This window comes from Hypanus sabinus, chromosome 13 (assembly GCF_030144855.1).
Source record: "Hypanus sabinus isolate sHypSab1 chromosome 13, sHypSab1.hap1, whole genome shotgun sequence".
Classification (NCBI taxonomy): Eukaryota; Metazoa; Chordata; class Chondrichthyes; order Myliobatiformes; family Dasyatidae; genus Hypanus; species Hypanus sabinus.
The window spans coordinates 78977433-79004911 of record NC_082718.1 but is presented as its reverse complement, the minus strand read 5'-3'; the positions used below and the strand labels follow the sequence as shown (position 1 = coordinate 79004911).

The 27479-nt window shown below is 39.1% G+C and overlaps 2 protein-coding genes across 2 annotated transcripts in view; both read left to right on the top strand.

Annotated features, from left to right (window-relative positions):
- Window positions 1-27479, top strand: part of LOC132404022 (probable E3 ubiquitin-protein ligase HECTD4) — a 314805-nt gene that overhangs the window by 30791 nt on the left and 256535 nt on the right. Inside the window, exons 3-4 of the mRNA XM_059987975.1 lie at window positions 12596-12685; window positions 15434-15561. Of these exons, the coding sequence (XP_059843958.1) occupies window positions 12596-12685; window positions 15434-15561 (218 nt within the window). The remainder of the gene's footprint in view (window positions 1-12595; window positions 12686-15433; window positions 15562-27479) is intronic.
- Window positions 16166-17535, top strand: LOC132404025 (uncharacterized). The gene is made up of 2 exons (XM_059987978.1): window positions 16166-17168; window positions 17254-17535. The coding sequence occupies exon 1, from the start codon at window positions 16562-16564 to the stop codon at window positions 17162-17164; it is 603 nt and encodes a 200-aa protein (XP_059843961.1). The 5' UTR covers window positions 16166-16561; the 3' UTR covers window positions 17165-17168; window positions 17254-17535.

Here is a 27479-nt window from a genome sequence, read left to right as displayed (position 1 = left end):
CAGATCAATTAGTTACACGCATGCACACCAGGGCAGAAAAGACTGGAAGTAAAACTCTGCAACCCGGAAGTAGAAATAATGTATAAACACCAGGAATATCCACCCTTTTTTTGCACCATGGATCGGTTTAATATTGACAATTTTCTTGCGGACCGGCCGACCGGGGGAGAGGGGTGTTAAACATGACGGGAGTACAGAGATACTTGAAACAGGTTCCTTATGTCCAGTTTATACAGCAATTTAGTTTTCGTGGCTCTCAGCACTTAGCTTCTGTCCCCGCTGCTCACGTTTTTTCTGCTCACAAAACTCAACAGGTTTGTCTTTAAGTGCTGGGTGCTTGGACTGAAGGTACCGAAGCAGTTTTGAGTGCTTCATTGCCTCATTGGACAGCCTCCGGGCCCAAACTCCAGCCTCCCACCCACCCACCGCCAGACGCCTTGGCCAGGTGCGGTTGGTTGTGGGTTGGGTGAGAGGACAAGGTCAGGGCCAGAGGTCCCCGTGCTGGGGCCGCAGCGGTCTCAGTCCAGAGAGAGCAAGTGACCTAGCAAGGAGTGCAGCAGGGCGCATGGCAGTCCCCCTTGTAGGATGTTTCGGCCGACAAAAGTTTGTTTCAGTAGATCGCAGCTAGGTAGCTGCTCTGTTACTTAAGAAACGCTGAGCCCGAATTAGGTCGTCTGTGAATATTTTAGCAATGGATTCTCCACGAACATTTGGTGTGTTAAACAGGTTTAGAGGCAGCGCTTCAGGCCAGTAGCGACAGCACTTCCTGGCGGCCGCGCGAGGCCAACCAGTGATCCCTGGTGCAAGGGTGTCACTGTGGTTAGACAACTGATGACCTCGTGTGGGTTCAATTTCAGCAGTGGGCATGAGAAGGAATGAGAAAAGGTGTAGCTGACTCATATTGTTTCCTCGTAGCCCGGTGGTTGGGGACCACTGAAGTATACTGTGTAGTGCGGGCAAACTACACGCATATGTACTGAGCAGAAAGAACAGAACTAAAGCCCCACAACCCGGAAACAATCTCTCAACAGTATCTGTGTATTTATTTTTAATTTTTTTTGGGATCTACTGGGAAAGTCTCAAAGATCAACTAGTCGATCGCGATTGATGGGATGACGACCACTAAACTACAGTAGTATATTGTCTCACCAGTACCTTTTATATTTGCAGCAAAGCTGCCAATACATTATTTAAAAAGTCAAAAAAAAAGTAGTTCCGAAAATTCTAAAATAAAAGCAGAGAGTATCTGCTATATTGGGCAACATCTGTTGGGGTGAAAGAGTTGATATTTTGGGTCCATGGCATGTCAGCAAATGAAAGGTCATCACCTGAACTCTTCTTCTCTCTCAATGCATGCTGTCTGACTTGCTGAGTATTTCTGACATTTTCTGGTTTTACTTGTGCCAAACACACTCCTTGCTGCTCCAATTGTTTGCTGATTGCGCTATGGTAGCATAGCGGTTAGTATGATACTATTAAACCTTGGAGCATTGTGGAGTTTGGGGTTCTGTAAGGAGTCTGCACATCCTCCCTGTGGAATGCGTGGATTTTCCTTGAGTGCTCCAGTTTCTTCCTGCAGTCCAAAGACCATGATTAGGATAGGGTTAATTGGGTTTGTCAGGGGTTGCTAGGCAGCATGCCCCCAAGATCTGGAAGGGCCTACTCTGTGCTGTATTGCCAAATAAGTAAATAAAATATAAAGGCTGTTGATTTTGTAGTTGGTATCTAGGATAACTTAAATTCTCGTATGTAGTTAATCCTGCTTGCCTTTTAATTCTTTTCTGCTTTACCTCTATGATATAGAAATTTCTGTAACCAACTTGCCTTCTCTGTCAACTAAATCTTTGAGTCATACTTGCATCCTTGTTACAGCTGTTTCCTATTCAACATTAATTGCCAGCAAACTTGGGGCAAATCTTTTCAAATAAGTAAGTGCTGTGGATAATAAATATTTGAGGCATGATATTTATGACACTCCACTATTAATATTCAACTAACCAATAATGGCCGGTTTATTTTGTAGAAGTTCTTTGATTCTTTAAAATATTTTTCCCATTTTCTTCCTATTTTTTACATTTTTCTTTATGAATTGTTTAAATGACACCAATCCTTAGATTTACTGTTTTTGTCAACACGGTCTCCTTTTAATCTTAGACTATTGTTCTTGGTTTATCCAGGTATGTACCACATTCCTCATGAAATTTATGTTCCTCAGGGGGCTGTATGTTCACAATTATGATTTGGTCTTTGAAATGCTTGCCATTGCCTATCTTCTGATGAAAAATGCAGATTACCCTGCCAAATTTCCCCCTTAGATATAAGTAACTTGCTTTAAACTTAAACTTGTTTCACATATGCCCATATACATCTCAAAATTTCGGAAATTCATTTGGCTTTTGTATTTGACACAAGTTTGTTAATTAGTTCTCTCTTATTTAACAGTGCTGGACTTAAATTAGCTGTCAACCTTGATAATTGGTCAATGAGTTAACCTGGAGAATAGTTAATTTCTGAGGAAAACAGTTTTCTTCTTTTAAGTTGCTTTGGCAAATTTGGAGATTACAGAATCCTAATACATTATTGCATTTTCCTAATTTTTGATTTACACTTTACCTACTGTTATGAAACTTATTAACTCACATTTTTGCGGCTCCTTCAACCTATAATGTTTGACTTCTCTGTTCTGCTATCCTTTCAAGCTACTGTACAGGCCATTGTTGGTAATGTAGCCACATAAATAGTACTTCAGGGAGAGATTTTTATCTAGGCAGAATGATTGTTCATTGATTCATATCAATGTTCCTTCATCTACAAATGATGGACTGGCAATCAGAAAATAGAGGTCTGTCTTTCATTTTCATGATTTTCAGCTGTGGGCCTGTGAACTCTCTAATCACATATAAAAGATTTTGATTCCACATTGTCAGCTGGTTACCCATGAGGAAGACATTGGAGCATTCAAATTTCATCCCTCCCCGAACATTTTTTCAGTTCTAAGGCTCTTTTTATAACTGCATTGTCATTAAGAATTAATTTATTGTTTGTTATAAAGTGCATTAGCAATTGACTGTCTTGCTTTTAAAGGCATATAAGTAAGTGTTCTCTTTTCAAAGGTCAGTTCTTGAGCTCTTGTGAAGGCTGATGATGTTAGCAACCATTTCCAGTAGGAACATTGATTCAATATTCTGCATTTCTCTGTCCTTCTGGTTAGAAGTGGTGAAAGTGCACCTTTTTATGCATTGTTGATGTGAGGAATTGGGATATTAAAAAAATCATTTTGAATCTATGTACCCTTTGGCTAAAAGAATAATTGGGACTGAATAGGAATTTTTGAACTGAAGTAAACTCTGTCTTCAGCAGTTAGCGAAGACAGGCTCATTACCAGTTCTCCTCGGCTTGCAGAGAGACATTGAGAGTTTGATAACATTGTAGGAGGAGGAGGACTCACCAATAAGGACAGGAATGAACATCCATCTGGAATTAAGTCAGGGCCTAGCAAAGGGAACAACTGATAAGGACTGGACAGCAGATCCATCTGTAATTAAGCCTTGATCTAGTGGACTCTCTTAACTATAAGTTTCTCACCAACAGACTTGATGGGTGTACCAGTTCAAATGACATCTTGCAACAGTAATGTATGGGGCATACTATGTATAAATATAAGGCTGTAACCGGAGAGAGTGGGCCCATTTGTCCGATGGTGGCAGTACTTACGTGCCTTCCTTCTGACAACTGGGTCTCAAACTCCTGCAGGAGGGTGCGCAATAAGCTGTTATAACTATAAGAAGCTGGTCTCCCGAGTTTTATTCAGATTTGACTTTAACATTTCATTACTGCGGAGACAGACTGGGTGCCCAATTGGTATTTTACCCTTTGTCGCTCTCTGTTTGTTCCTTTGGAGACACGGTCCCTCACCCAAGGCTGAATGCATAACCTTGATGGGTTGGGAAAGAATCTGCTGGGAGACTCGTATAAGGTAGGCAAATTTAATTAATTGAGCAGGAGGTACCAAGCTGGGTAAGTTTATTAATTGGGCAGGAGGTGCCAAGCCGGGTAAATTTATCTGATTTATTATTTGAGCAGGAGGCTTTGTGCCAGGTAAATTACTTAGAGAACATGGGTCAATTGCAGTCAATTGATACGAGTCGGCCAGGAACAGCCCTACAGAATATGTGTGAGAGTTTTCCAGACAAGGAAAAAGATATGCGAATGTTGAGTGCAGCGTTGAATAAGAAATTGGGGAACAAAATGTGGCCACTGGGGGGAGAGCCTGGGATATTACCTCATGAGAACAAGCAGTAAATTTGATATGGAAAAAGAACTGTGGAAAGAAGTGGAAATTGTTGATAAAAGAATGGAAAAGGCAGATATAAAGTGGAACAGTATATTACCAGCAGGTTGGAGGAATAATGCATGTGAGAGAGGGATAGAGGTATGTACTGCAGAAGGGACGCCAAAAAGTTGGGAGACGCTAAAGGCGGAGCTTGAATGGGTGGATGGGTGCCAAAAACGAGAGCGGGAAAAATAATGTAAGCAAACCAAGGCTGACCTAGACAGGAGAGAAGGGCAGGAATATCAGTCTAGAGTTCGAACTGATAGGGAAACAAGGGATCTCAAACCCATGTCTGGCATACCGACCCTGTTTTAGCAGAGTGACCACGATGAGGATTGGGCGCCCATCGTATCCTCCCCCCCCCACCCCCACCTTACCAGGAGCCAAGTGCACCCAGTGCTCCCGAACCTCAATCCTCCCAGTATTCAGATACGGTGGCCACTCAGGTAAAACAGCGGCAGCAGGGAAGGGGAGGTCCCTATACCCTGAGATTCATAAAGGGAATACCGAGGATTGTTCCAAGACGTGGAAGGAAGTATCCAATAAAACCCCAGAGTTAATGGCTCCACCAAGACAATTGCCCACCAAATGCTGCCCAGTCCACGAGCAGCGGAAGAGGGACTGCCCTCAGTGATTACTGTGCATGCACACTGGATGCCAGTTTGCTCAGTATGTTAGCAGTACTATACAAATGTATAATACGACCCTGCAAGATTTATTCAGTCTCTGCTGTGTGATTCTCTTAGTTGATGGGGGACAGAAATGGAAGGCAGAATTAAGATATCAAATCTATCAGCGGCAAACCATAATGAGAATGAACAGACAGACCAGATTATTCAAGCCTTGGAAAGGGCTCTCCAGCAACCTGTAAACATCACTAAAGTACTTGAATGCAAACCTAAGCCTAGAGAATCGGGATCAGACTATTTGCGGCCTGCTACGGCGTTTTTGCAGGAGACCAGGTCTTTAATAATGGGAATCCGCCCCCCCCCCCCCCCCCAGTTTAATGCCTTACTGCTCCAATGCTTGCCAACTAAGTTAGCCAACATGATTAAAACTTGCGGCAAATGCAAAAGCCAAATGAATTTCCAAGAGTTTGAGATATATATGGGTATATGTGAAACAAGTTTAAGTTGAAAGCAAGTTACTTTTATCTAGTAGGGAAACTTGGCAGGGTAGTCTGCATTGTATATTTTGACATTACTTTGGTCAAGAGAAGGTTGTTGAAATTAAAGAACAAAAAATACCTCAGGATAGTTGTAGCAGTGTGCCACTTTACTGCTTGGTGGCCTTCAGGGCAGATTCTTTTGATATTGATTTGTTTCAAGTTGTTCATTTTGATATTTGCATTGTACTGGAGGTGGAAAATAATTGCATCAATTATATGTTTTCTATTAATTGTAGACTTGTCATCAATTGTACCTTCTGTATTAAAATCATGAATACTATATATTAACATAATCTAATTGATTGAAGTATCAGAAAACAGTGCAAAAGCACTATTGCTGTTTTCGATAGTATTTGCATACTTGCACACCCAGTTTAGAATTAGACCTGTAATTTAATTTGTTACCATTAGAGCTCTTTTCTTGGATCAGTGATTAAGTGTTTGTTTTACAGTCAATGTTTGTTCTAGTTATGCTGGTCTTAAAAAGTGTGGGTTTAACTTTAAAATATCACTGGGAATGAATGAGCTTTAACTGATAATGTAGGAAATATTGAGAAGTGAGGTGTTTAACTGAGTATGGAATTAGAATAGGGAGTTGTTGTGCAAGGTCAAGGTAATGCTAATCTTCAGATCCTGTTCTTGAATCTTTGAAGTGGGTGTGGTTTCCCACTGCTGATATTTTGGTTGGATTATATTTAAGATAATTAGCACAAGAGATTCTGACTATACTGGAAATCCAGAGCAACACACACAAAATGCTGGAGGAACTCAGCCAGTCAGGCAGCATACATGGAGAGGAATAAATAGTCGACATCTCAGACCAAGACAATTCAACATCTCTCGAAAGATAGACAGAAAGAAGCCAGAATAAGAAGGTTGAGGAAGGAGAAAGTGTACCAGCTGTTAGATATTAGGTAAAATGAGCTGAGCAGGAAGGTGGATGGGTGTGAGAGAGGGGGATAAAACAAGAATCTGGGAGGTGATTGGTGGAAGGGGTAAAGGGGGCTGAAGAAGGAATCTGATAGGAGAGGTGAGTGGACTGTGGGGGGGAAGGGAGGGGGATTGGCACCAGAGGGAAGTGACAAGCAGTTGAGAAGAAGCATAAGGGTAAGAAGGGAGCTGGAAAGGAAAGAGAGAGAAGGGAAGGAGGGAGAAATTACTGAAAGTTAGAGAAATCAATGTTCATTTCATCAGTTTGGAGGCTACCCAGGTGAAATGAGTTGTTGCTGCTCCAAACTGACTGTGGCCTCACTGGCAAAAAAGGAGACTATGGACCATCATGTCGGGATGGGAATGAGAAGTTGAATTGAAATAAGTAGCCACATGGAAATCCCCCACTTATCAGATGTAATGTTGGTGCTTAACAAAGCTTAACCCTGCTTTCTGAAAAATCTAAGCATTGCTTGCCTTGAAATTTTTGTTTTGGCATTGGAGCTATGTTTTGCTAATGTTTGAATTGCAGTGTGTTATCCTTTATTGTTTGGATCAGCTGTGTAACGGCATGGCTTCACAATTACCAATGGGTTCTTTAAATTTTAGTTAATGTAAACAAATTACATTACTAAAGAGATGAAGTCATCTATTTCATTTTCATCTGAGACATACAAGTTGATTAAATTGCTGACAGGAGACAAGGCATTTGAGGAGTTAGATTTGTTGAACGGCAGTGTTTCAATAAAGCTGTTGTGGATTTGGTTGTAGGTGCGAGATAGATTCTTCAGCAGTCGCTACAAGTATAGAGGTAATGTGTGATTCCATAGTTTGTGAAATCAAAGGAGACTGCTGATTGTGAAGGAACTGAATTTCAAGAAAGCATTTGATATCAGACGGTGGGCACAACAGTCAACAGTCACAACATTAACCAGCAAACACTGAGTATTTACAAGCTAGAAGCAAATTTACCAGAAGCATGGAGTCATGAACTGATACAACATAGAAACAGCCTAATGTCCAGACTGACCATCATACATCCATGTTCAGTAATCCTACACTAATCCAATTTTTCTTGCATTTCATCAATTTGCCTTGATTCTCCTGCCACCCATTCATTCTAGGGAAAATTTATACTAGTCAATTAACCCACGAACTTGCATGTCTTTGGCATACTAGTTGATTGGTTAATTGACTAATATGGGGAGGAAGCAGGAGGATCAATGGGTGTGGGGAGGAGCTCCTGTGGTCAAGAGATGTCTGTAAGTAGTTTGGTTGAAATAAAGCAGAGCCATGCCAAACTTATAAGCTGAGTATTATGACGTTTGTTTTATGATGTAGTAAAGGGACATTATATACATGGGTTAGGTGAGAAATGTTGTGCAGAGAGAGAAAAAGGGGGGGAATGAGTGAATAAATAGATAAGGGATGGGGTAAGAAGGGGAGGAGGGGCATTAATGGAATCATGCCATCAGTTTGAAAGCTACCCAAACGGAATATAGGTGTTGTTCCTCCAACATGAGTGTGGCATTCATATTGACAGTAGAGGAGCCATGGATAGACATATCAGAATGGGAATGGGACATGGAATTAAAATGTGTGGCTACTGGGAGATCCTGCATTCTCTGGCGGACGGAATGTAGGTGTTCAACAAAATGGTTTCCCAGTCTGCGTCGGGTCTCAACAATATATAGAAGGTCACACCGGGAGCGCAGGTTGGAGGAACAACATCTGGGTAGCCTCCAAACCAATGGCATGAACATTGATTTCTCTAACTTCTGTTAATGCCCCTCCTCCCCTTCTTACCCCATTTCTTATTTATTTATTCTCTCTCTCTCTCTCCCCCTCCCCTCCCCTTTTCTTTTTTTCTCTCTTTTTTATCCCTCTGCCTCTCTCACAATCACTCCTTGCCTGATCTCCATCTCCCTCTGGTGCTCCCCTCCCCCGTCCTTTCTCCCTAGGCCTCCCGTCCCATGATCCTTTCCCTTCTCCAGCTGTGTGTCTCTTTTGCCAATCAACTTTCCAGCTCTTAACTTCATCCCTCCCTCTCCTGTCTTCTATCATTTCTGAGTTCCACCTCCCCCTTCCACTTTCAAATCTTTTACTATCTTTTCTTTCAGTTGGTCATGACAAAGGGTCTCTGCCTGAAACATTGACTGTACCTTCCTATAGATATTGCCTGGCCTGCTGCGTTCCACTAGCATTTTGTGTGTGCTGCTGTCTTGTGATGTATTGCTTCATGATGATAGTGTGCTTTTGTTCCATTATATGGACAGTAGAGATAGGCAACTGATTGGTCTTGATGCAGTTCTTTTCAAAGAGAAGCCAGAACTCCCAACCAAACAAAAGATTTAGAAATGTTCTCTACCCAAAATTCAGAAATGATCATTAACAAAGACTACAAATGATTGCATTGTAGACTGCAAGAATAGACAGTGTGATAAGAACGTAGATGTGTTGAGTCATCTGCCAGTTGGTTTTCCTCCACGTATTGCTGAATGACATTTTACTGTTAAAGTTTCTAAATTGAAAATTTATTGAAGTGGGATTTTTGAGCTAATCTATAAACATTGTATATCATGTCAAATCAAAAGGAAAAAATCCGAAGCCTGTCACCAATTTACTAAAAAAATAAAAACCAAAACTTTAATGCTAAAAAAAAGTATTCATCCCCTTTATATTTACTACACTAACCTTCCTCAGGTGCGATATATTACCTTACCAACTCACCCACATTGGTGATGCGGAAAATTGGAGGATTACCTGTTTTTAATGAATTCATGAAAATAAATACCTCCTCTCTCTAAGTAGATAATCAACAACCAAAATGAAGACAAAAGAGCATTCAAGATGAGCCAGAGAAACTGTAATAGAGAAACACGAATCTGGGGAAAGGTACAAGACCACCTCAAAGGTACGGAACGTGCCTCAGAGCTCAACACAGTCCATTGTGAAAAAGTGGAAAAAATATGAAATCACAGCCAGACTGCATAGGTCAGGCAGCCCCTCTAAACTCAAGTTGCCAGAGAAGAATGGCAATTGTAAGAGATGCTACTGTGATACCAACAGTGTGCTGCAGTAGTCAGAGGCTGCAACTGGAGATGAAGTTCATGCATCTACAATCTCTAAGGCTTTGCAGAAAAAGGATATTTATAGAAGAGTTGCAAGGAGGTAGCTCTGGCTAAAAAAATAAAACTTAAAAAAATGGTAAATGTGTGTTTGTATAAGTGTGTGTACTGCTGATTTGCTAAAACACGGTTATTCAATTCTTTATTGAAATCTTTAATAATGACAAAAATTCATTCAAAGTATTTAAAGCTCCTCAAGAGCAGCCACCATTGCAGTAAACATTCATTTAGCTAGTGAAAGTGCTTTGCGTACACCCTGAGCTGCTCACAGCCAATCATGTATTATTAATTCACATTTTGCTTCCCCTGCATGTGCAAAGGTTCTTGCTCCCATGCTAATTGATTCAATTTTTCCCACCTATGTTGCCTAGAAAATTGCCTGCAACTTCCAATAAGGGTAGTACATCTAAGATGTCTTGGAAAAGCATTAGCATGGATGTGAAACTGCAAGTGATATGCATTGGGAAGCTGGTGAGCGTCAGGTTGATGTTGGCACCTCTTTGAAATGTACAATGTTCATCAATAATAACCCTGACTAAAAGCAAAGCTGTAAGGCAAAGAGAGGTGTTCTCTACATGATTTCCTGCTACCGAGAGCTGATTCGTGAGAGGAAACTTAATAAACGGTGTCGAGATTTGACTGCCTTCTTGAAGAAGAAGCCAAAGCTGGAGTAGGACCCATTGCCTGGTTTCTCCTGTAAGGTGTAACCAACATCCGCTTCCTTCCACTGCTGCTGTGATATGTTGCTGCTTCATTCATGTACAGGTTAGGCCTATTTGCATTTGTTACCCCGCGAATTACTGTATATACATAAAATAATATGCATCTGGGGTTTGCTTTTTTTTTAAATCAGGCACACATGTCCATTTATGTAATGTTATAATGACCCCACATAGTGCTGATTTATGTAGCACTCCCCCTCCAAGGAACACATCCTCAGTGTTAAGCGGGGTCTGAGTATATCTTGCCTGTAAAGACTTTGCATAGCTTCACTTAGAAGATGCTGTAAACGTGGAAAAAAAGTCTTGTGGTTGAATGAGACTGAAGAGGAAGTTTTTTCCTCAACACTAAGTGGTACATGTGGCATAAATCTAATACAGCACATCAGTATGTAACACCTTCCTTTCTGTAAGGTATGGTGGCAGTAGCATCATGCTGTGGGGATGCTTTTCAACAGCATGGATTGGAGATTTGGTCAGGATTGATGGGAAGATGAATGCTGATAAATTCAGAGATCCTGAACAAAAACCTGCCGGCCTTTCAGAAAGTTAAAACTGAGGAGGAAGTTCCTCTTTTAGCAGGACAGCAGCCCGAAGTACACTGCCAGAGCAACCATGGCTTCAAATGAAAAAAATTGATGTTTTTGAGTGGCCCATTCAGAGTCCTGACCTGAACCCAATCGAACATCTTTGGCAAGACCTCAAAGTTGCTGTCACTGCCGCTCCCCAACTAACTTAACACAGACTGAGTAATTTTGCAGGGAGGAATGGGCAAATCTTGCTCCATCACATTGTGCAAATCTAATAGAGATTTATCTAAAAAGACTACAGGCTATAATAGCTGTGAGAGATGGTTCAACTAAGTACTGAGCAAAGGAGGATGAATACTTTTGAACTGCTGATATTTCAATTTTTGAACTTAATTTTTCATGCTTTTCAGTGGTCCTTTTTTGGGGGGTGAGGAGCATGTGAATCACAAATAAAAATTCTCAGTTAAATTGAATAAAATCCCTAGTTGTAATATTCATTTATGTGATTAATGGGTTGGGATCTGGATGCTTTTACAAGGTACTATATTTAATCATGCTTTTTTAAAGCTATGTGAACAGATCCAGTATGGGTGGAAAAGAAAATATTAAGACATTGGGTTTATATGACAGAAAATGCAAGGGGAATGCTGTTGTTCTTTGGGGATTTGTTCTTTCTTTGGGGATATTGTTCTTTCTGTCTGTATCATAACCGTATTCACCTCTTGTTAAGCTGTCTCTCAAGAGAAAAGCCTTAGCTTACTCAAGATTTCTTTGGACACATTCTCTAAACCAGGCAGCATCCTGGTTGGTCAAAATTAGAACTATTACAGAGATTCTCAACCTTTTTTATGCTCTACCATTAGCCGAAGGGTCTGTGGACTTCAGGTTGGGAATCCCTGAACTATAGGATTAGTTTCCATTATTAGTACTAATAGGCAAATGTGTCAGAATGCACTTGGATTTGGTGAAGCCAGAGCTTGTTGTGACCGTGTTTTTTACACCGGCGAAACAAGAGGAACAGAATGACTCCAAAGCTCTATCTTTTCTTTGAAGTTGATTTGTATGTAACGCCACACAACTTTTGATCATTAGGATGAATCTTTGATTTGTGAATTATCTTGGATGATGGTTATGTGCTGTCACCATCAATGCAACCAGTTGAGTATGCGCTTGGTCCAACAATTTTATCACCTGGTGAGTCTGAGGTTGTGGTAGATGTCACACCGCAGAGTAAGATTTTACCATTAATGGTTCGGGCCATCGACTGTTTACTCTTATCCATATATGCTGTCTGACCTGCTGAGTTCCTCCCAGCATTTTGAGTGTGTTGCTTTGGATTTCCAGCATCTGGAGACTTTCTAGTGTTTAAGATCCTTGTGAATTTCTTCTCCGTCTCCTTAAGTGAATCGTATTCTAAAACACAGAAGTGATGTTCTAAGCGTGTTGTCATTGAAGACAAAAATAGCAGATTGAATGTCGATGTTAAAGGCAAAGTATTTGTTGCCATCTTCAACAGGAAGTTCTAAGATGATGTCATTCGGGTTTCTACCAGAAGCAAATCTTTTTGATTTTGCAAACTTGTATAGTGCTCTGCATTGAAATTGCTTCTGTGCTGACACTGTCAGCATCTCTATTGTAGCTCAAGAGTGCATTATGACTAATTAACTAAATTATTCATTGCATATTCTCTAAAATTATGTTGGTTATTTGCATAAGTACCTAATCAATTATTGTTCAGTTCATCTGATGTAGTCCTTCATATTTAAGGATCTATTTTTCTCTTTTAGAGGTTCTCTGAAAACCTTCATTCACACAGTGCACTTGTTACAAAAACAAGCAGATTTGGGATTTTTACCAGTTACGGACGTTCTGCATCGGTAAGTGGTAAATTGCAATTAATAATGCTATGTGAAACTCATATTTTATTAAGCATATTATGAGTGGGGGAAAGAGTTTCACTCTAATATGATCTTTGTTATTGTTAAGTGAAATATGTAAATTCTCCTGTTTATGCAAGGACTGTGATTAAAATGAATTTGAATTCAATGGTTGAGGCAGCCTTTGACATTAGTTAAAGGCTCCATTCTATGACTATTGCAAAGAATGGGATGTCCATCTTCCTCGGATGCAGCCTTTAATTGGAATCAAGTTTATTATCATTGACATAGTTGTGAAATTTATTTTGTGGCAGCAGCACAGTGCAAGGCATAAAAATGACCATAAACTACAAAATAAATAGAGTAAATGATGAATAACAAGAATAAAAGATGATCATAAAGAGTTCAAAAATCTGATGGTGGAGGAGAAGAAGCTGTTCTTAAAAAAACTGAGTGGGAGTTTTTGGGCTCCTGTACTTCCACTCCGATGTTAGTAAAGTAAAGAGGGCATGTCCCGGGTGCTGAGGTCAGTTAATGATGGATGCTGCCTCTTTGGAGATGCCCTTGATGCCAGGAAGAGTTGTGCCCATAAAATAAATCAGTGACAAATAATGACACATGGCCACATTTAGTATTTATGAAGTTTGGCAAAGATCTACCTGGCTAATCCTATATTCAACATTAGACTTGCAGACCTCAGCTATACCTTAAGTGCCGTGTAAATATGATGAGTGTTTCCACCTTTTAAGGCAACGAGATCCTGATCCCTGCTCACTTTCAGTTGAGGGAAAAAAGTTGTCATCTCCCTAATTCTTTTCCTTTTTACCTTAAATCCCTGATTTTGAGCCCTTCACCAAGGCGGATGGATCAGTTTTATAATTAGCTAACTAGAAACCTTAAGCTGTAGCCCAATTTCTATGCATTTCTAGCATAACCTTCCTGGACTTAATAATCTGTACCTCTGCTAATGAAAGGGAAGTGTTACATATGCCTTGAACACCTTATTCATCAGTTCAAAGTCAATGCAGTTTAATTCCTCCCACTTAATTTGTATTATTCTTATGTTGTTTTACTGTCCAAATACATTAACTTTATTTTTCTGACCTGACTATCTGTATATCATTATACAGTCATAAAATACTTAACAGCAGGAAGCCATTTGTCATCAATTTAGCTTTGGGTGGAATAACTCATAGCTCCAATAATGTGGGTTTGATCCTGACATTCTGTGTTGTCTGTTTGGAGTGTGCATGTTTTCCATGACCACGTGGGTTTCCACCAAGTGCTTCAAGGTTTCTTCCTGAGCACAAAATATATGTGGGCTGTTAGTTTTTTTTTACCCTGTGTGTTGCCTCTTGTATTTAGTGTAGGGAAAATAAAGCATTAAGATAGGATTTGTGCAGGTTGTTGAGCTTGATGGTAGGCTGAATGGCCTATTTTCTTGCAGTATCTCCCTATAATTCTATATCCACATTGGCTGTCTGCTAGCCTTTGTTCATAGATGTGCTAATTTTCTCAATCTTTTGTCGTGATTCTTCCTATAGAAATAGAAACTGCATCTACCACATCTGCAGCAGTGCATTCCAGATTCCACCATGTCAAAAGATATCCTCATGTCATTCTTAGCCACGATAGCATAGCGGTTAGCAAAACGCTATTACAGCTGTCTCAGGGGGTCAGGAGTTCAATCTATAAGGAGTCTCTGTACATCCTCCCCATGGAATGCGTGGGTTTTCTCCATGCCTTCTGGTTTCCTCCCACAGTCTAGAGATGTAGTGGGTAGGTTAATTGGTCATTGTAAATGGTCCCATGATTAGGTTAGGGTTAAATTGGTGGTTGCTGTGCAGCGCGGCTTGAAAGGCTGTATCTCTAAATAAATAATAAAAATAATAATTCTTTTCCCCTGATTTTAATCTGTGAGCTCTAGCCCTTGATTCTCCCATCAAACAGGACTGTCTGTCACTTTCAACTCTCCTGATTTTTCTCCCTTTCCCCCACCCCCACCTTGTATACCTGTATTTAGATTAAATCTCTTCTCAGCCTTCTGTTCTACATTAAAACAACCCTCTGATCTAATTTATAACTTCATCTCCATGTCCTAAGAACCATTCTCAAGTGCCTTTTCTAGACTCTCTCTAAAGCTTTCATATCCTTGTAATGTGGACCCCAGAGCATTTTTCCTACAATCTAGTAACTTATTGTTCTGCAGCCTAAACCTTTCTTCATCACTGTCAGTCATACAACCAAGTTTTGTATAATTCCCTCATGGGTTTTTATTTTATCTAGTTTACTATGTTATCAGGGACTTGGCTAAAGTACATCATGCACGCTGTTCTTGTAGACTTCTGTTTTTCTTTATGTTAGTCAGATAAGACTTAAAAGAAGCAAGACTTCATATTTATCCCAGTCCTTCTATTGTGCCAGACAGTGCCAGTTTTAATGCTAATTAGATTATTAAAAGAATACTTAAAACATTTAAAACAAAGTGATGACATTGTTTGTCTTAAATGTCTGTGTTTTGTTCAGGCCTGCTACACAAACGTGTTGTTTTGTGACATTCAGTGTGTTTCATAAGGCAGAGAGTTAGCTGACATTTCTGGCATCTGATTGGGTAATAATGCCTTTAAGTAACTAAAAAATTGCTGTAGTTTTTTTGCAAAAAAACAATAGGCTTTGAAGTTTACTGTTATTTTAAAACCAAAACTTCGAACATAAATGGGAATGCATTTAACATTTTTATCTCCTCAGGCTGCTGCTATTAGAGGGAGGGCCTGGCTCTGCTTCTTGTTTACTTGGCAATAAACACATGGTGTCTTGGGGCTTTGAGGACATGCTGTCAGCACCAGAGAGCAACAGTAGTTCCAGTGACAACAAAGGTAAGCTTTTTTTATTCTACAAGTGAAAGAGGAATGGTAGTACATACTAGCATGGAAGATTTACTTAAAGAAGTGAATGTCATTAAGTGTGTAAATCATTATTTTTTAATTTTTTTAATGTGAATATCAGAGTAAATTACCATAATTAAAAACATCAATTAAAATAAGGATGTGGTGGTATTAAGGAGGAAACTGCACAATCAAAATGCTGCTTTATCAAGATTTAACGAGAAAATACCTTTATATCTGATGTACTATTCACTATGATGTATTGATTCTTTATGATCATGTATTAAATACTCTTAAGATTTTTTAAAGTGTATTTATGATATGAATATTTTCCATACTGTGTTACTGTTGAATTGTGTCCTTAAGCTGTGGAATGGCACTTGAGTACATTTTAAGAAACAAACTCTTTATTGTAGTAGTAGATTTGCCTACTACACATGTTTGCATGTAGTAAAAACCTGTTTATAATGGTCATTGTCTCTGGGGATCACCTAGCCCGGGGGTCGGCAACCTGCGGCTCCCGAGCCACTTGTGGCTCTTTCACCTCTGTGCTGCGGCTCCCTGTGGCTTTGGGAAATAATTGGTCAGTATTTAATTAAAATGTATTTTATGTTAGTTTGTTAGCTTTTGAAATGTAATTATGGTGATCTTGTACATTTCCTGCCACATCCGAAACGGCTCACAATTAGCCGGCATTCCGGCTAAGGGAGATAGCCTACGGGGGTTTGTGAGTACGCGTCTTTTGCAGCATCTGCGTCCATGGGGGCTGGGTTGAGGGAGGCTTAAAAGCAAGGCTGTTTAGTTCGAATAAAGCTATCTTTGACTGCAGTTTACTGACACCGCTACAACGTGTTTTTATCGCTGGCTGTCCAGACGGAAGGTGCTGAAACGCTTTGTCGCGTGTCTGGAAGAAGTGAAAACTTTCCTGGGCAGCAAAGGGCTCACCTTTCCTGAGCTGGAACAGCCAGAGTGGCTGGAAAAGCTACACTTCATGGTAGACATGACAGCGCACCTGAACACGCTGAACAGAGCTCTTCAGGGGAAAGGACGTACAGCCCTGCACATGTTGGAGGATGTTTTGGCATTCGAGCGCAAGTTGACAGTGCTTGCCAGAGATTTACAGAAAGGCACTTTGTCTCACTTCCCCAATTTGAGAGAGTTCAAACAAGGTCACGACATGATAATTTCGGAGTATTTACATTCTGCAATCATCGCAATGCAAACATCGTTTGGGAAACGCTTCTGTGAGTTCAGAGAGGGAAAAAACACATTATCCTTCCCGGTCACTCCCTTAAGCATCGATCCTTCCCTACTGAATACGACTGCATTGGCAGGTGTGAGTCAACCTGATCTTGAGATGGAACTGGCCGACATAGCCGACAAAGACATATGGGTGTCCAAGTTTAGACGCTTGACAGCAGACCTTGAAGATGTTGCCCGTCAGAAGGCCGTTCTTGCTCAGAAACACAAATGGAGTGATATTGAAAACCTCACAGATGACAGCTTGCGATCCTGTGTAAAGATGAAGGTGACATCATACAGCCCTGATGTGCAGACGCTGTGCGCTGAGGTCCAGGAGCAGAAATCCCATTAACCAAGTATGATAAATATTTTAATTGCCTATTATTTTACTTATATTCATATTTTTTCATAGTTCAGTGAAATAGTCCTTTCATTTTTCAGGATGACAGCTGGCTGACGTTATTTTTGGTTTGCTGCTGGCGGAAAATTTAAGTTCGGCGTTTTTCATAAATACAAGAAGGACTCAAATAGGCATTGAATATTTTACTTAAAAGTAACTTTCAACCCAACGTCTTTTTTTCGGAGTTCAAAATGTTTTTGTTGCATGCAGAAATGTAATTTCGTTTTCTCTGCAGGAGTTCATCAATTTCATAAATGCAACACATTATAGTTTGTTTATACATAGCATAAAGGCAAAAAAAAACGTTGTATGCAGTGTTATTTCATTTTAAATGTCAAACGGGTTTTGCGGCTCCCAGTGTTTTCTTTTCTGTGGGAAACGGGTCCAAGTGGCTCTTTCAGTGGTAAAGGTTGCTGACCCCTGACCTAGCCACTGCCACAACCTCATAATTCCCTTACCTGCATGAGTTAGATATGGCCCTTGTGGCTAAAGGGATCAGGGGGTATGGAGAGAAAGCAGGTACAGGGTTCTGAGTTGGATGATCAGCCATGATCATACTGAATGGCAGTGCAGGCTCGAAGGGCCGAATAGCCTACTCCTGCAGCTATTTTCTATGTTTCCTGTTTCTATCTTCTACTGAAGAGGCACAAACATGACTGTCCAGGTAGACCTATTGTTTCTGTCTGCAGCTGTCCCACTGAACTTATGTCTGTATACCTCGGCTCTATTTTAACTCCCTTGGTTCAGTCCTTTCCTACCTACATCTTGTTGGAAAAAAGAGAGAGAGAGAGCTACCGCTTCTACCTCTTCCAACGATTCTGAGTGAGGCACAGAGAGATCTCTATTTGCTGACAATTACCTTTATTGTTCAAACTAACAAGTACGTGAATTCATATACTAAATACCTTGTGCGCACACCTGCTAAGTATCCCTGAATCTCCTGGATAGTCAAAGAATAGCAAAGGTATTACCTGGGCGGAGGAATTTACGCTGGCCAGGCGTTCCTTGTTCCTCGTGGTTCCGATTCACTCTCTACGTGCTTCACACAGGGTTCTTCTCGCTTGTATCTGCAATGGTTATTCTTCAAAGTTACCGCCACCAGCACCCACAAAGCATCCACTTTTATATCCATTTCTTATCTATTCAAATGTCGCATTCCTGTGTCATTGGCCGCAGGTCATGTGTCTGGCCTTTAACACCTGGTCATTGGCTCTGGTCCAAAGCAGCATCCATCTATTGTCCTCTTCCCATCAAGGGACAGTTGCTGACTCCTGGCTCTTTGTTCTCAGTCAGCAATGAATTTGAATTGCCTCAGGCATTCACAATCCTGCATGTTATAGCCAACCAAAGAACACCTCATAAGTAACTCCTTATTTGGAAATGACCTCCAGTCCAGCAGATTACCTGAAGAGTCTTTGTGCCTTCTTTAAAACACTAATCAAGTCCAGCATGTCAGGCTCACAAAATGGAGAATAGAGTGTCTTTACAAAATGGCAGCCTCCATCCCCCAAGCACACGGCAAGAACAAAGACTGCTTCGACTGTCCTTGATTCATTTGAATTCACTGATTTGAAGATTGGCATTCTTTCTGGCCAACAATCTGGACATCACTCACTCACTCACTCACTCACTCTCTTTCTTTTCAATCACTTTTAGGTTCCCTGGCCCCAGTCTTCTCATTTTCAGTTTGGATGTCCAGTCCCTATACACTTCTACCCCCATCAGGCGGTCCTTAAAGCTCTCTGCTTCTTTCTGGACAACAGATACAGCCAGTTCCCCTCCACTACCACTCTCTTCTGTCTGGTGGAACTGGTCCTCACCCTTAACAATTTCTCCTTCAGCCCCTTCCACTTCACTCAAACCTAAGGTGTAGCTATGAGTACTTGCATGGGTCCCAGCTATGCTTTTTCATCAGCTGTGTGGATCAGTCTATGTTCTAAGCCTACAATGGTCTCACTCCGCAACTCTTCCTATGCCACATTAATGACTGGATTGATGCTGCTTTCTGCACCCATGCTGAGCTCATCAATTTCGTCAACTTTGCCTCCAACTTCCATCCTGCCCTCAAATTTACTTAATCTATTTCTGACACCAATCTCCCCTTTCTCAATCTCTGTTTCCATCTCTGGAGAAAGTCTATCTACTGGTTTCTTTTATAAGCCCACTGAATCTCACAGCTGTCTGGACTATACCTCTTCCCATCCTGTCACTTGTAAAACTGCCATTCCCTTTTCACAGTTCCTCCATCTCTGCTGCATCTACTCTCAGGATGAAGCTGTTCATTCCAGAATGACTGGGGTGTCCTCCTCCAAAGAAGGAACCTTCCCTTTCTCCACCATCAATGCTGCCCTCACCTGCATCTCTTCTAATTCATGCACATCTGTCTTTGCCCAATCCTTCCGCCACCACACAAGTTGTAGGGTTCCTCTTGTTCTCATCCAGCACATAATTCAACATAACTTCCGCCATATCCCATCACCAAGCATATTTTTTCTTCCACACCCCCCTCCCCACTTTCCACATTTCCACTTTCTGCAGGGATTTCTTCCTGCACAACTCCCTTTCCCACTTGTCCCTACCCACTGATCTCCCTCCTGCACTTAACCTTGCAAGCAGAGCAAGTGCCACATCTGCCCCAACACTTTCTCCCTCCTACCATTCAGGGGCCCAAGCAGTCCTACCAGGTGCGATGATGCTTCACTCGCAAGTCTGCTGGGGTCATCTACTATATTGGTGCTCCCGGTGTGGTCTCCTGTATATCAGTGAGACCTGATGTAAATTGGGTGACTGCTTTGTCAATCACCTTTGCTCCACCTGCCACAAAGAGCGGATTTCCCTTTCACACCTCTTCTTATCTGCCCATCACCTCCCTGTGGTGCTCCTCTCCCTTCCCTTTCTTCCATGGTCTTTTGTCCTCCTGTCAGATTACCCCTTATTCAGCCCTTTTATCTCTTTCACCAATCAACTTCCCAGCTCTTTACTTCACCCCCTCCCTCCCCTTTCGGTTTCACCTATCACCTGCCACCTTATATTACTCCCTCTCCTCCCAACACTACCTTATTCTGTCTTCTCCCTTCCTTTCCAGTTTCCAGTCCTGATGAAGGATCTCAGACCAAAATATCAAATGTTTAATCTTTTCCATAGATGCTGCCTGGCCTCCTGAGTTCCTCCAGCATTTTGTGTGTGTGTGCGTGCGTGTGTGCGTGCGTGTGCGTGTGTTGGCAATCGACCTTCATTCCAACAGCAGAACACTTCTCACTATATTAGAGTGACAGTACATTGACTTTTATAAGCAATTGTTTAAATAGATTTCAAAATCATTATTAGATTTAAGTGTAATGTTCTGCCTTCGGTAGAACATTTTCTGTTGTCAGCTGGAGACGCTCATGGAGTGAGTACTGTTTTGGATTCGCTCCATAACCTTTACTTTTTTTAACCTTTGATCACCCTTATTCAGCTTATTTTTACCTATACCGAAAGTTTCTTTGTTAATTTTTTTTGGATTTACTGCCAAGAGTTTGTTGTGAACTTTTGAAGATATGCAAACAGAAATGTCTCTCAGGTCTAAGGGACGGGATCCCGGACGCAATCCGAACGGTAACGGAAAGAAGCAGGCTCCGCCACAACAAACTCAACTAACTTTTGAATTGTTTATGGAGGCTTTGGATAAAAAATTTGCTGAACTACAACAATTTTTTAAAGAAGATATAAAGGCTTTTCAAGAGTACATGGTTAAGACGGATTTAGTAATTAAAAAGCAACAAGCTCTTATTGCGTCACTGCAAGAAGATGCTCGGAAGCGAGATTTGACTGTTGAAAAACTGCAACAGGATTTAATTTCGACCATTAACCTGATGGAAGCCCTTAAAGCCAAGAGTGACGATTTTGAGAATCGGTCCAGAAGACACAACTTACGTATACTTGGTCTTCCAGACGGCATAGAAAAAGATGACCCTTCGAAATATTTTGCTCAACTTTTAAAAGAAGCGTTTCCGACGATTTTCCCGAATAACCCCCCTTTATTGGATCGGGCACATAGAATTCGGCGTCGATCACCGAGTGTTATAGACAAACCTTCGGTGGTAATTGTCCGGTTCCATTATGTACATGACAAAGAACAACTTATAAGAGCAGCTCGTCGGGCAGGAATGATTAAATTTAAAGAATTTTGCTTCCGCCTGGTCGAAGACTTTAGCCCTGACCTTTTAAAAAGAAGGCTTCTTTTTAAACTGTTGATGGCTGAATGTTATGAGAAAAATCTGAAACCTGCGCTCCTATACCCTGCGAAGCTTCGAATATCTCCGTCGAATGCTCCACGACAGGTTTTCATCTCAACTTCAGAAGCGAGAAAATATCTGGAGGAGAACTTCCCTACTGCTACAGACACCGGTCTCTAATAAATGAACGATTCTGATCGTGTAAGATGGTTCTCGATCTCTTAAACCTGAATTAAAATCTGGTTATTGGTGTAGGTTCATCCTATACTTTATACTTAAGTTAAAGTGTGTTTTCGTGATATTAATTGTTTTGCCTTATACACTTTAACCATTTAACTACATACTTGTCCATTAACTTTGTTCCTTCGAAGGTATATTTTTAATTCTTTGAAGGTGAATTTTTCTTTGATTAAGATGGTTTTTTGAAAAAGATTTTTGGTTTTGCTTAAGATGGCGTTATTTTTTTCTTTCTTTCGTCTCTTTCCTACTATGCATCGCTTATCATAGCTTAAATATTTATTGTTTTGTCTGGGCTAGAGTCCGATTTATTTTTTTTACAACTAACTATACTTAGAAATATGGTTTTTATTATAGCGATTTTAATTTTTAAAGTTGGGGTGATTCTTTTATATATATCCTTTATATATGGAGTGTTCTTCAGCTGACATGGGGGTAGGATTAGTCTTACTTTTTCCCTTTTTAAGTCATATTTTGGCTTTTTCTCTATCTCTTGGGGGGTGGGGGGATGTCTGTTTTCTAATTCTATTTTTTTTGTACCAGTTTGTGTTAGTTTTTTTATTTGGGCTGTTTTTGAACTTCAAATATGTCTGTGTTGTCATCACTTCCGGGTCTTCTCATTACTTTTGTTCCTGTTCCGGGTGCATGAGTTTATAAGTTGGTTAACCCTTTCTATACCAAAGGGTTGATTTTAGAATTATGGCTCAGACCATTAATTTTGTGTCTTGGAATACTAATGGTTTAAATCATCCAATTAAACGAAAGAAGATTTTCAAAGTATTCCAGAGACTTAATGCTCATATCATTTTTGTACAAGAAACTCATGTGAGGAAGGAGGACAAATTTTGTTTTTTTTTAGATTTTGGCGGGGTCAACAGTATCATGCAAATTCGAATGCTAAAGTAAAAGGAGTTTCAATTTTTATTGACTCCTCTTTTATTGACTCATTTGTTCAACATGATATTTTTTCGGATCCGAATGGCAGATTTTTGTTAATTACGGGTTTACTTTGTAATAAAAAGGTTGCTTTGGTTAATGTTTATGCTCCAAATGTGGATTGTCCTGACTTTTTTAAGTCCTTATTTACCTCTTTACCCAATCTAAACGAATATAAGTTAATAATGGGTGGTGACTTTAATTGTTGTTTAAATCCTCTGATGGATAAATCTTTATCTATTCAGATCTTACCTCATAAGTCGGCCACTTGTATTAACTCTTTTTTGACTGATAATGGAGTTTTTGATATTTGGAGATTCCGGCATCCTAAAGACAAAGAGTTTTCTTTTTTCTCACATGTTTATCACTCTTATTGAAGAATTGATTATTTTTTTGTAGACTCTTGTTTTATTCCATTGGTAATCGGTTGTAACTATGATATTATAGCTATCTCTGATCATGCTCCATTATTACTTTCTATGAAATTTACGGATACAGCTTCTAATGCCAGACAATGGCGATTTGACTCTACCTTGTTGCAAGACTCTGACTTTATAAAATTTATGGAGGAGCAGATCGACTTCTTCTTTTCAACTAATTCTACAGATGTTTCCTGCGGAACACTTTTGGACACTTTTAAAGCGTATATACGTGGACAGATTATTTCTTATTCTGTTGGTTTGAGGAAACGTACTAAGATGGTAACTCTTTTATTGGTTGATAAAATTAAAGAGATTGATGAGAAATATTCGATTGCTTCTAGTAAGGAGCTTTACAAACAAAGGGTTGAACTTCAAATGGAACATAGTTTATTACTTACATCCTCGATTGAAAATCAATTAATGAAAACTAAATCTGATTTTTATATACATAGTGATAAATCTGGTAAACTGTTAGCTAGTCAATTGAAGAATGCTTTGGTTAAACGTCAAATCACTAAAATTGGTCAGCAGAATGGGAATCTGACAGTTAATCATGATGAGATAAATAAGGCATTTCAAGACTTCTGTACCTCCCTGTATCAATCTGAATTCCCTCGATCATAATACCATGTCTGATTTTCTTGGGAAATTAAATTTTCCAAGATTATCATCTGATTATCTTTTGATATTGGATACTCCTATTACGGATGTAGAAATTAAAGGGGCTATTTCCTCAATGAATTCTGGGAAAGCACCGGGTCCAGATGGTTATACAGTTGAATTTTTTAAATTTTTTTCCGCTACTCTTTCCCCTTGGTTAGGTAAGGTTTTTGAGGAAGCCATTAGATTGGGGAATTTGCCACAATCTTTTTATAGAGCTTCCATTTCTCTAATATTGAAGAAAGATAAAGACCCTACTAACTGTGCTTCTTATAGACCTATATCTTTATTGAATGTAGACTCCAAGATTTTTTCCAAGTTACTGGCATCTAGATTGGAGAAGGTATTACCCAAAATTATTTCAGATGATCAAACCGGTTTTATTAAAAATCGGTATTCTTTTTTTAACATCAGGAGATTGTTGAATATTGTTTATACTCCCTCACATGACACTTCAGAATGCGTGATTTCATTAGATGCGGAGAAAGCATTTGATAGAGTTGAATGGCCTTACTTATTTAATGTGTTGGAGAAGTTTAATTTTAGTCTGATATTTATATCATGGATTAAATTGATTTATCATACTCCAGTAGCCTCAGTGTTTACCAATAATCAAAGATCTCCCTTTTTTCGCCCATTTCGGGGCACTAGACAAGGATGTCCTCTTAGTCCATTACTATTTAACATTGCCTTAGAACCTTTGGCAATTGCCATCAGACAATCACAGGATATTTTGGGTATTAATGGTGGGACAGATATTCATAAGTTATCTTTGTATGCAGATGATTTATTACTATTCATTTCTAACCCGGAGAAATCCATCCCAGCAGTTTTATCATTATTGGCTCAATTTAGTGAGTTTTCTGGGTATAAGTTAAATCTTAATAAAAGTGAATTGTTTCCTTTGAATAAACGGGTCCCAATTTATGGAAATTTGCCTTTTAAATTAGTTAATGATTCTTTTACTTATTTAGGGATCAAAATTACAAAAAACCATAAAGATTTATTTAGATTTAATTTTTTACCCTTAATTGATCAGATTAAAGGTTTGTTTACTAAGTGGTCACCTTTATCTTTATCCCTAATAGGTAGGATTAATGCTATTAAGATGGTTATTTTACCTAAGTTTTTATATATTTTTCAAGCGATACCAATTTTTATCCCAAAATCTTTTTTTACTAATGTTGACTCTAAAATTTCTTCATATATATGGCAGAATAAAAATCCCAGGTTAGGTAAAATATATTTACAGAAGACAAAAAAGGAAGGCGGGTTAGCATTACCTAATTTCAGATTTTACTATTGGGCAGTTAATATTAGATATTTGTTATGTTGGTTGAAAGATGGGGGTGGATCTTTCGGCCCTTGTTGGGTCAGTTTAGAAACTAAATCGGTATCAGCTTATGCTTTGGGTTCTATTTTAGGGACTTCTCTCCCTTTTGCTCTTTCTAAATTGACGAAACGAATCGACAACCCGATAGTTAAACATACTTTGCGTATATGATTTCAATTTCGGAGATTTTTTGGGTTGACTCAATTTGTTTTAAATAGTCCTATTGTATCTAATTGTTTTTTCCACCCTTCCATTATAAATCAAGCTTATTCGGCTTGGAAAACTAAGGGATTACTAAGATTTTCTGATTTATTTTTAGACAATTGTTTCATGTCTTTTGAGCAATTATCCAACAAATATAACTTGCCTAGATTTCATTTTTTTAGATATTTACAGATCAGACATTTTTTAAGTTCTGTGCTCCCTACGTTTCCAAATTTTGTGCCTTCAGATATTTTGGAGGGTTTATTTGAATTAGACCCTTTTCAAAAAGGGCTTATTTCAAAACTTTATGATATAATTATGAAGATACGTTCAGAGCCTCTTTATAAGACTAAAAAAGATTGGGAAAGAGAGCTTAGTCTTAGTATTTCTAGTGAGAATTGGGATAGAATTCTTCAATTAGTTAATACATCATCGTTATGTGCCAAACATTCATTAATACAATTTAAGGTCGTACATAGGGCCCATATGTCCAAGGATAAATTAGCTCATTTTTACTCTCATATTAGTCCTATTTGTGATAGATGTCATTCTGAAATTTCGTCTTTAACTCATATGTTTTGGTCATTCATTTTTGGAGAAATATTGGAAAGATATTTTTGATATTATTTCTGCGGTTTTGAATATTGATTTACAACCTCATCCTATTACCGCAGTTTTTGGTTTACCAATGTTAGACTCACTGCATTTATCTTCTTCTGCCCGTCGAATGATTGCATTTCTAACTCTGATGGCTAGAAGATCTATATTGTTGAATTGGAAGGAAATTAATCCTCCCACTGTATTTAATTGGTTCTCTCAAACTATGTTATGTTTAAATTTAGAAAAAATTAGAAGTGGTACTTTTGAGACTTCTATTAAATTTGAAAAGTTATGGAGACCATTTATTCAACATTTTCATATGATGTAATATGAGCCTGTGCCAAGTTCATTTGATTTCCCAGCTTTTAGCTTATGTATGTTCAGAGGACCAGAAGTGACGGCATGGATGAATACTTATTTTTGTGAGATATTATAAACAGCCCCCCCCTTTTTTTTTCTCTCTTTTTTTTTTGCTTCTTTTTTCTTCTATATTAGTTATTAGATTAGATTAGCTAGTTTTGCATTATATATATATATTTTTTCTTTCTTTTTTCTGTTTTCTTTATATCATATATTACGAAATATTTAGACTTACCATGTTCATACATATATTTTATGGCTTATGTCTTGGTAAACTCATTTATATTGTAACTATTATGTATGTTTTTTTTTCATATGTAATGGAATTTGTATGTTGGTAATTTCTTTATCAATATATCATTTGTATTCTGTCCATATTGCTAATATTAATAAAAAGATTTAGAAAGAAAGAAAGAAACATTTTCTTATTTCCATTTTGTTCTCAATGACATTTTCAGAATTACATTGTTCACTGTTATTGACTTAAATTTATCCTCATAACTTGGTTCTTCTTTTGTTCCATTGTTTGAAGTTATGAAGTCTATCTTGTGTTCCAACCACCTTTATGGAAAATGTACCACTCTTCACCTTATTGTCCAGGTGAATTTGGTAATCAACACTTACAAGTAGCAGTGTTGAAGAGAAACTGGTACTGTCACATACACTGATTATAGCTTATCAGATGCAAAAGAGACTTTTTAAAACAAAAAGCAGAATGTACTAAAATTTAGGTCTAAATTTAGTCAAGAGTAGTATCAGGAGATTGGAGGGTAGCAAATGTTATTCCTTTGTTCAGGAAAGGTAATAGGGATAACATTAGTTATCGTAGACCAGTGAGCCTTGCATCAGTGGCAGGCAAATGATCTGGGGAGATTCGTAGAGTCAGGATTTAAGAGCAATTGGAGAAGCATAGTCTGATTAGGGATAGTTAGCATGGCTTTGTGAGAAGCCTCATGAGCCTGATTGTATTCTTTGAGGAAGTGAACACATTAAATGTGGAGCAGTAGATGTGGTGTACAGTATATGGATTTTATTAAGGCATTTTCCGAGGTTCACCATATTCAGCTTATTCAGAAAATCTGGAGGCATGTGCCCAGGGAAACTTGGTTACGTGAATTCAGAATTGACTTGCCCACGGAAAGCAGAAGATAGTAGTAAATGGAATGTATTCTGCCTGGAGAATGGTAACAAATTGTTCTGCAGGGATCTGCTCTGGGTCTTAAGATTTTAGATATATATAATATATAGTGTAAATTGTTACTGTAAATTACAATGGGGAGCAGAGATGGTTGTGAAGT

Bases quoted from the DNA above. Each gene is read 5' to 3' on its own strand.
- LOC132404025 (XM_059987978.1), top strand. From the start codon at position 16,562: ATGGTAGACATGACAGCGCACCTGAACACGCTGAACAGAGCTCTTCAG.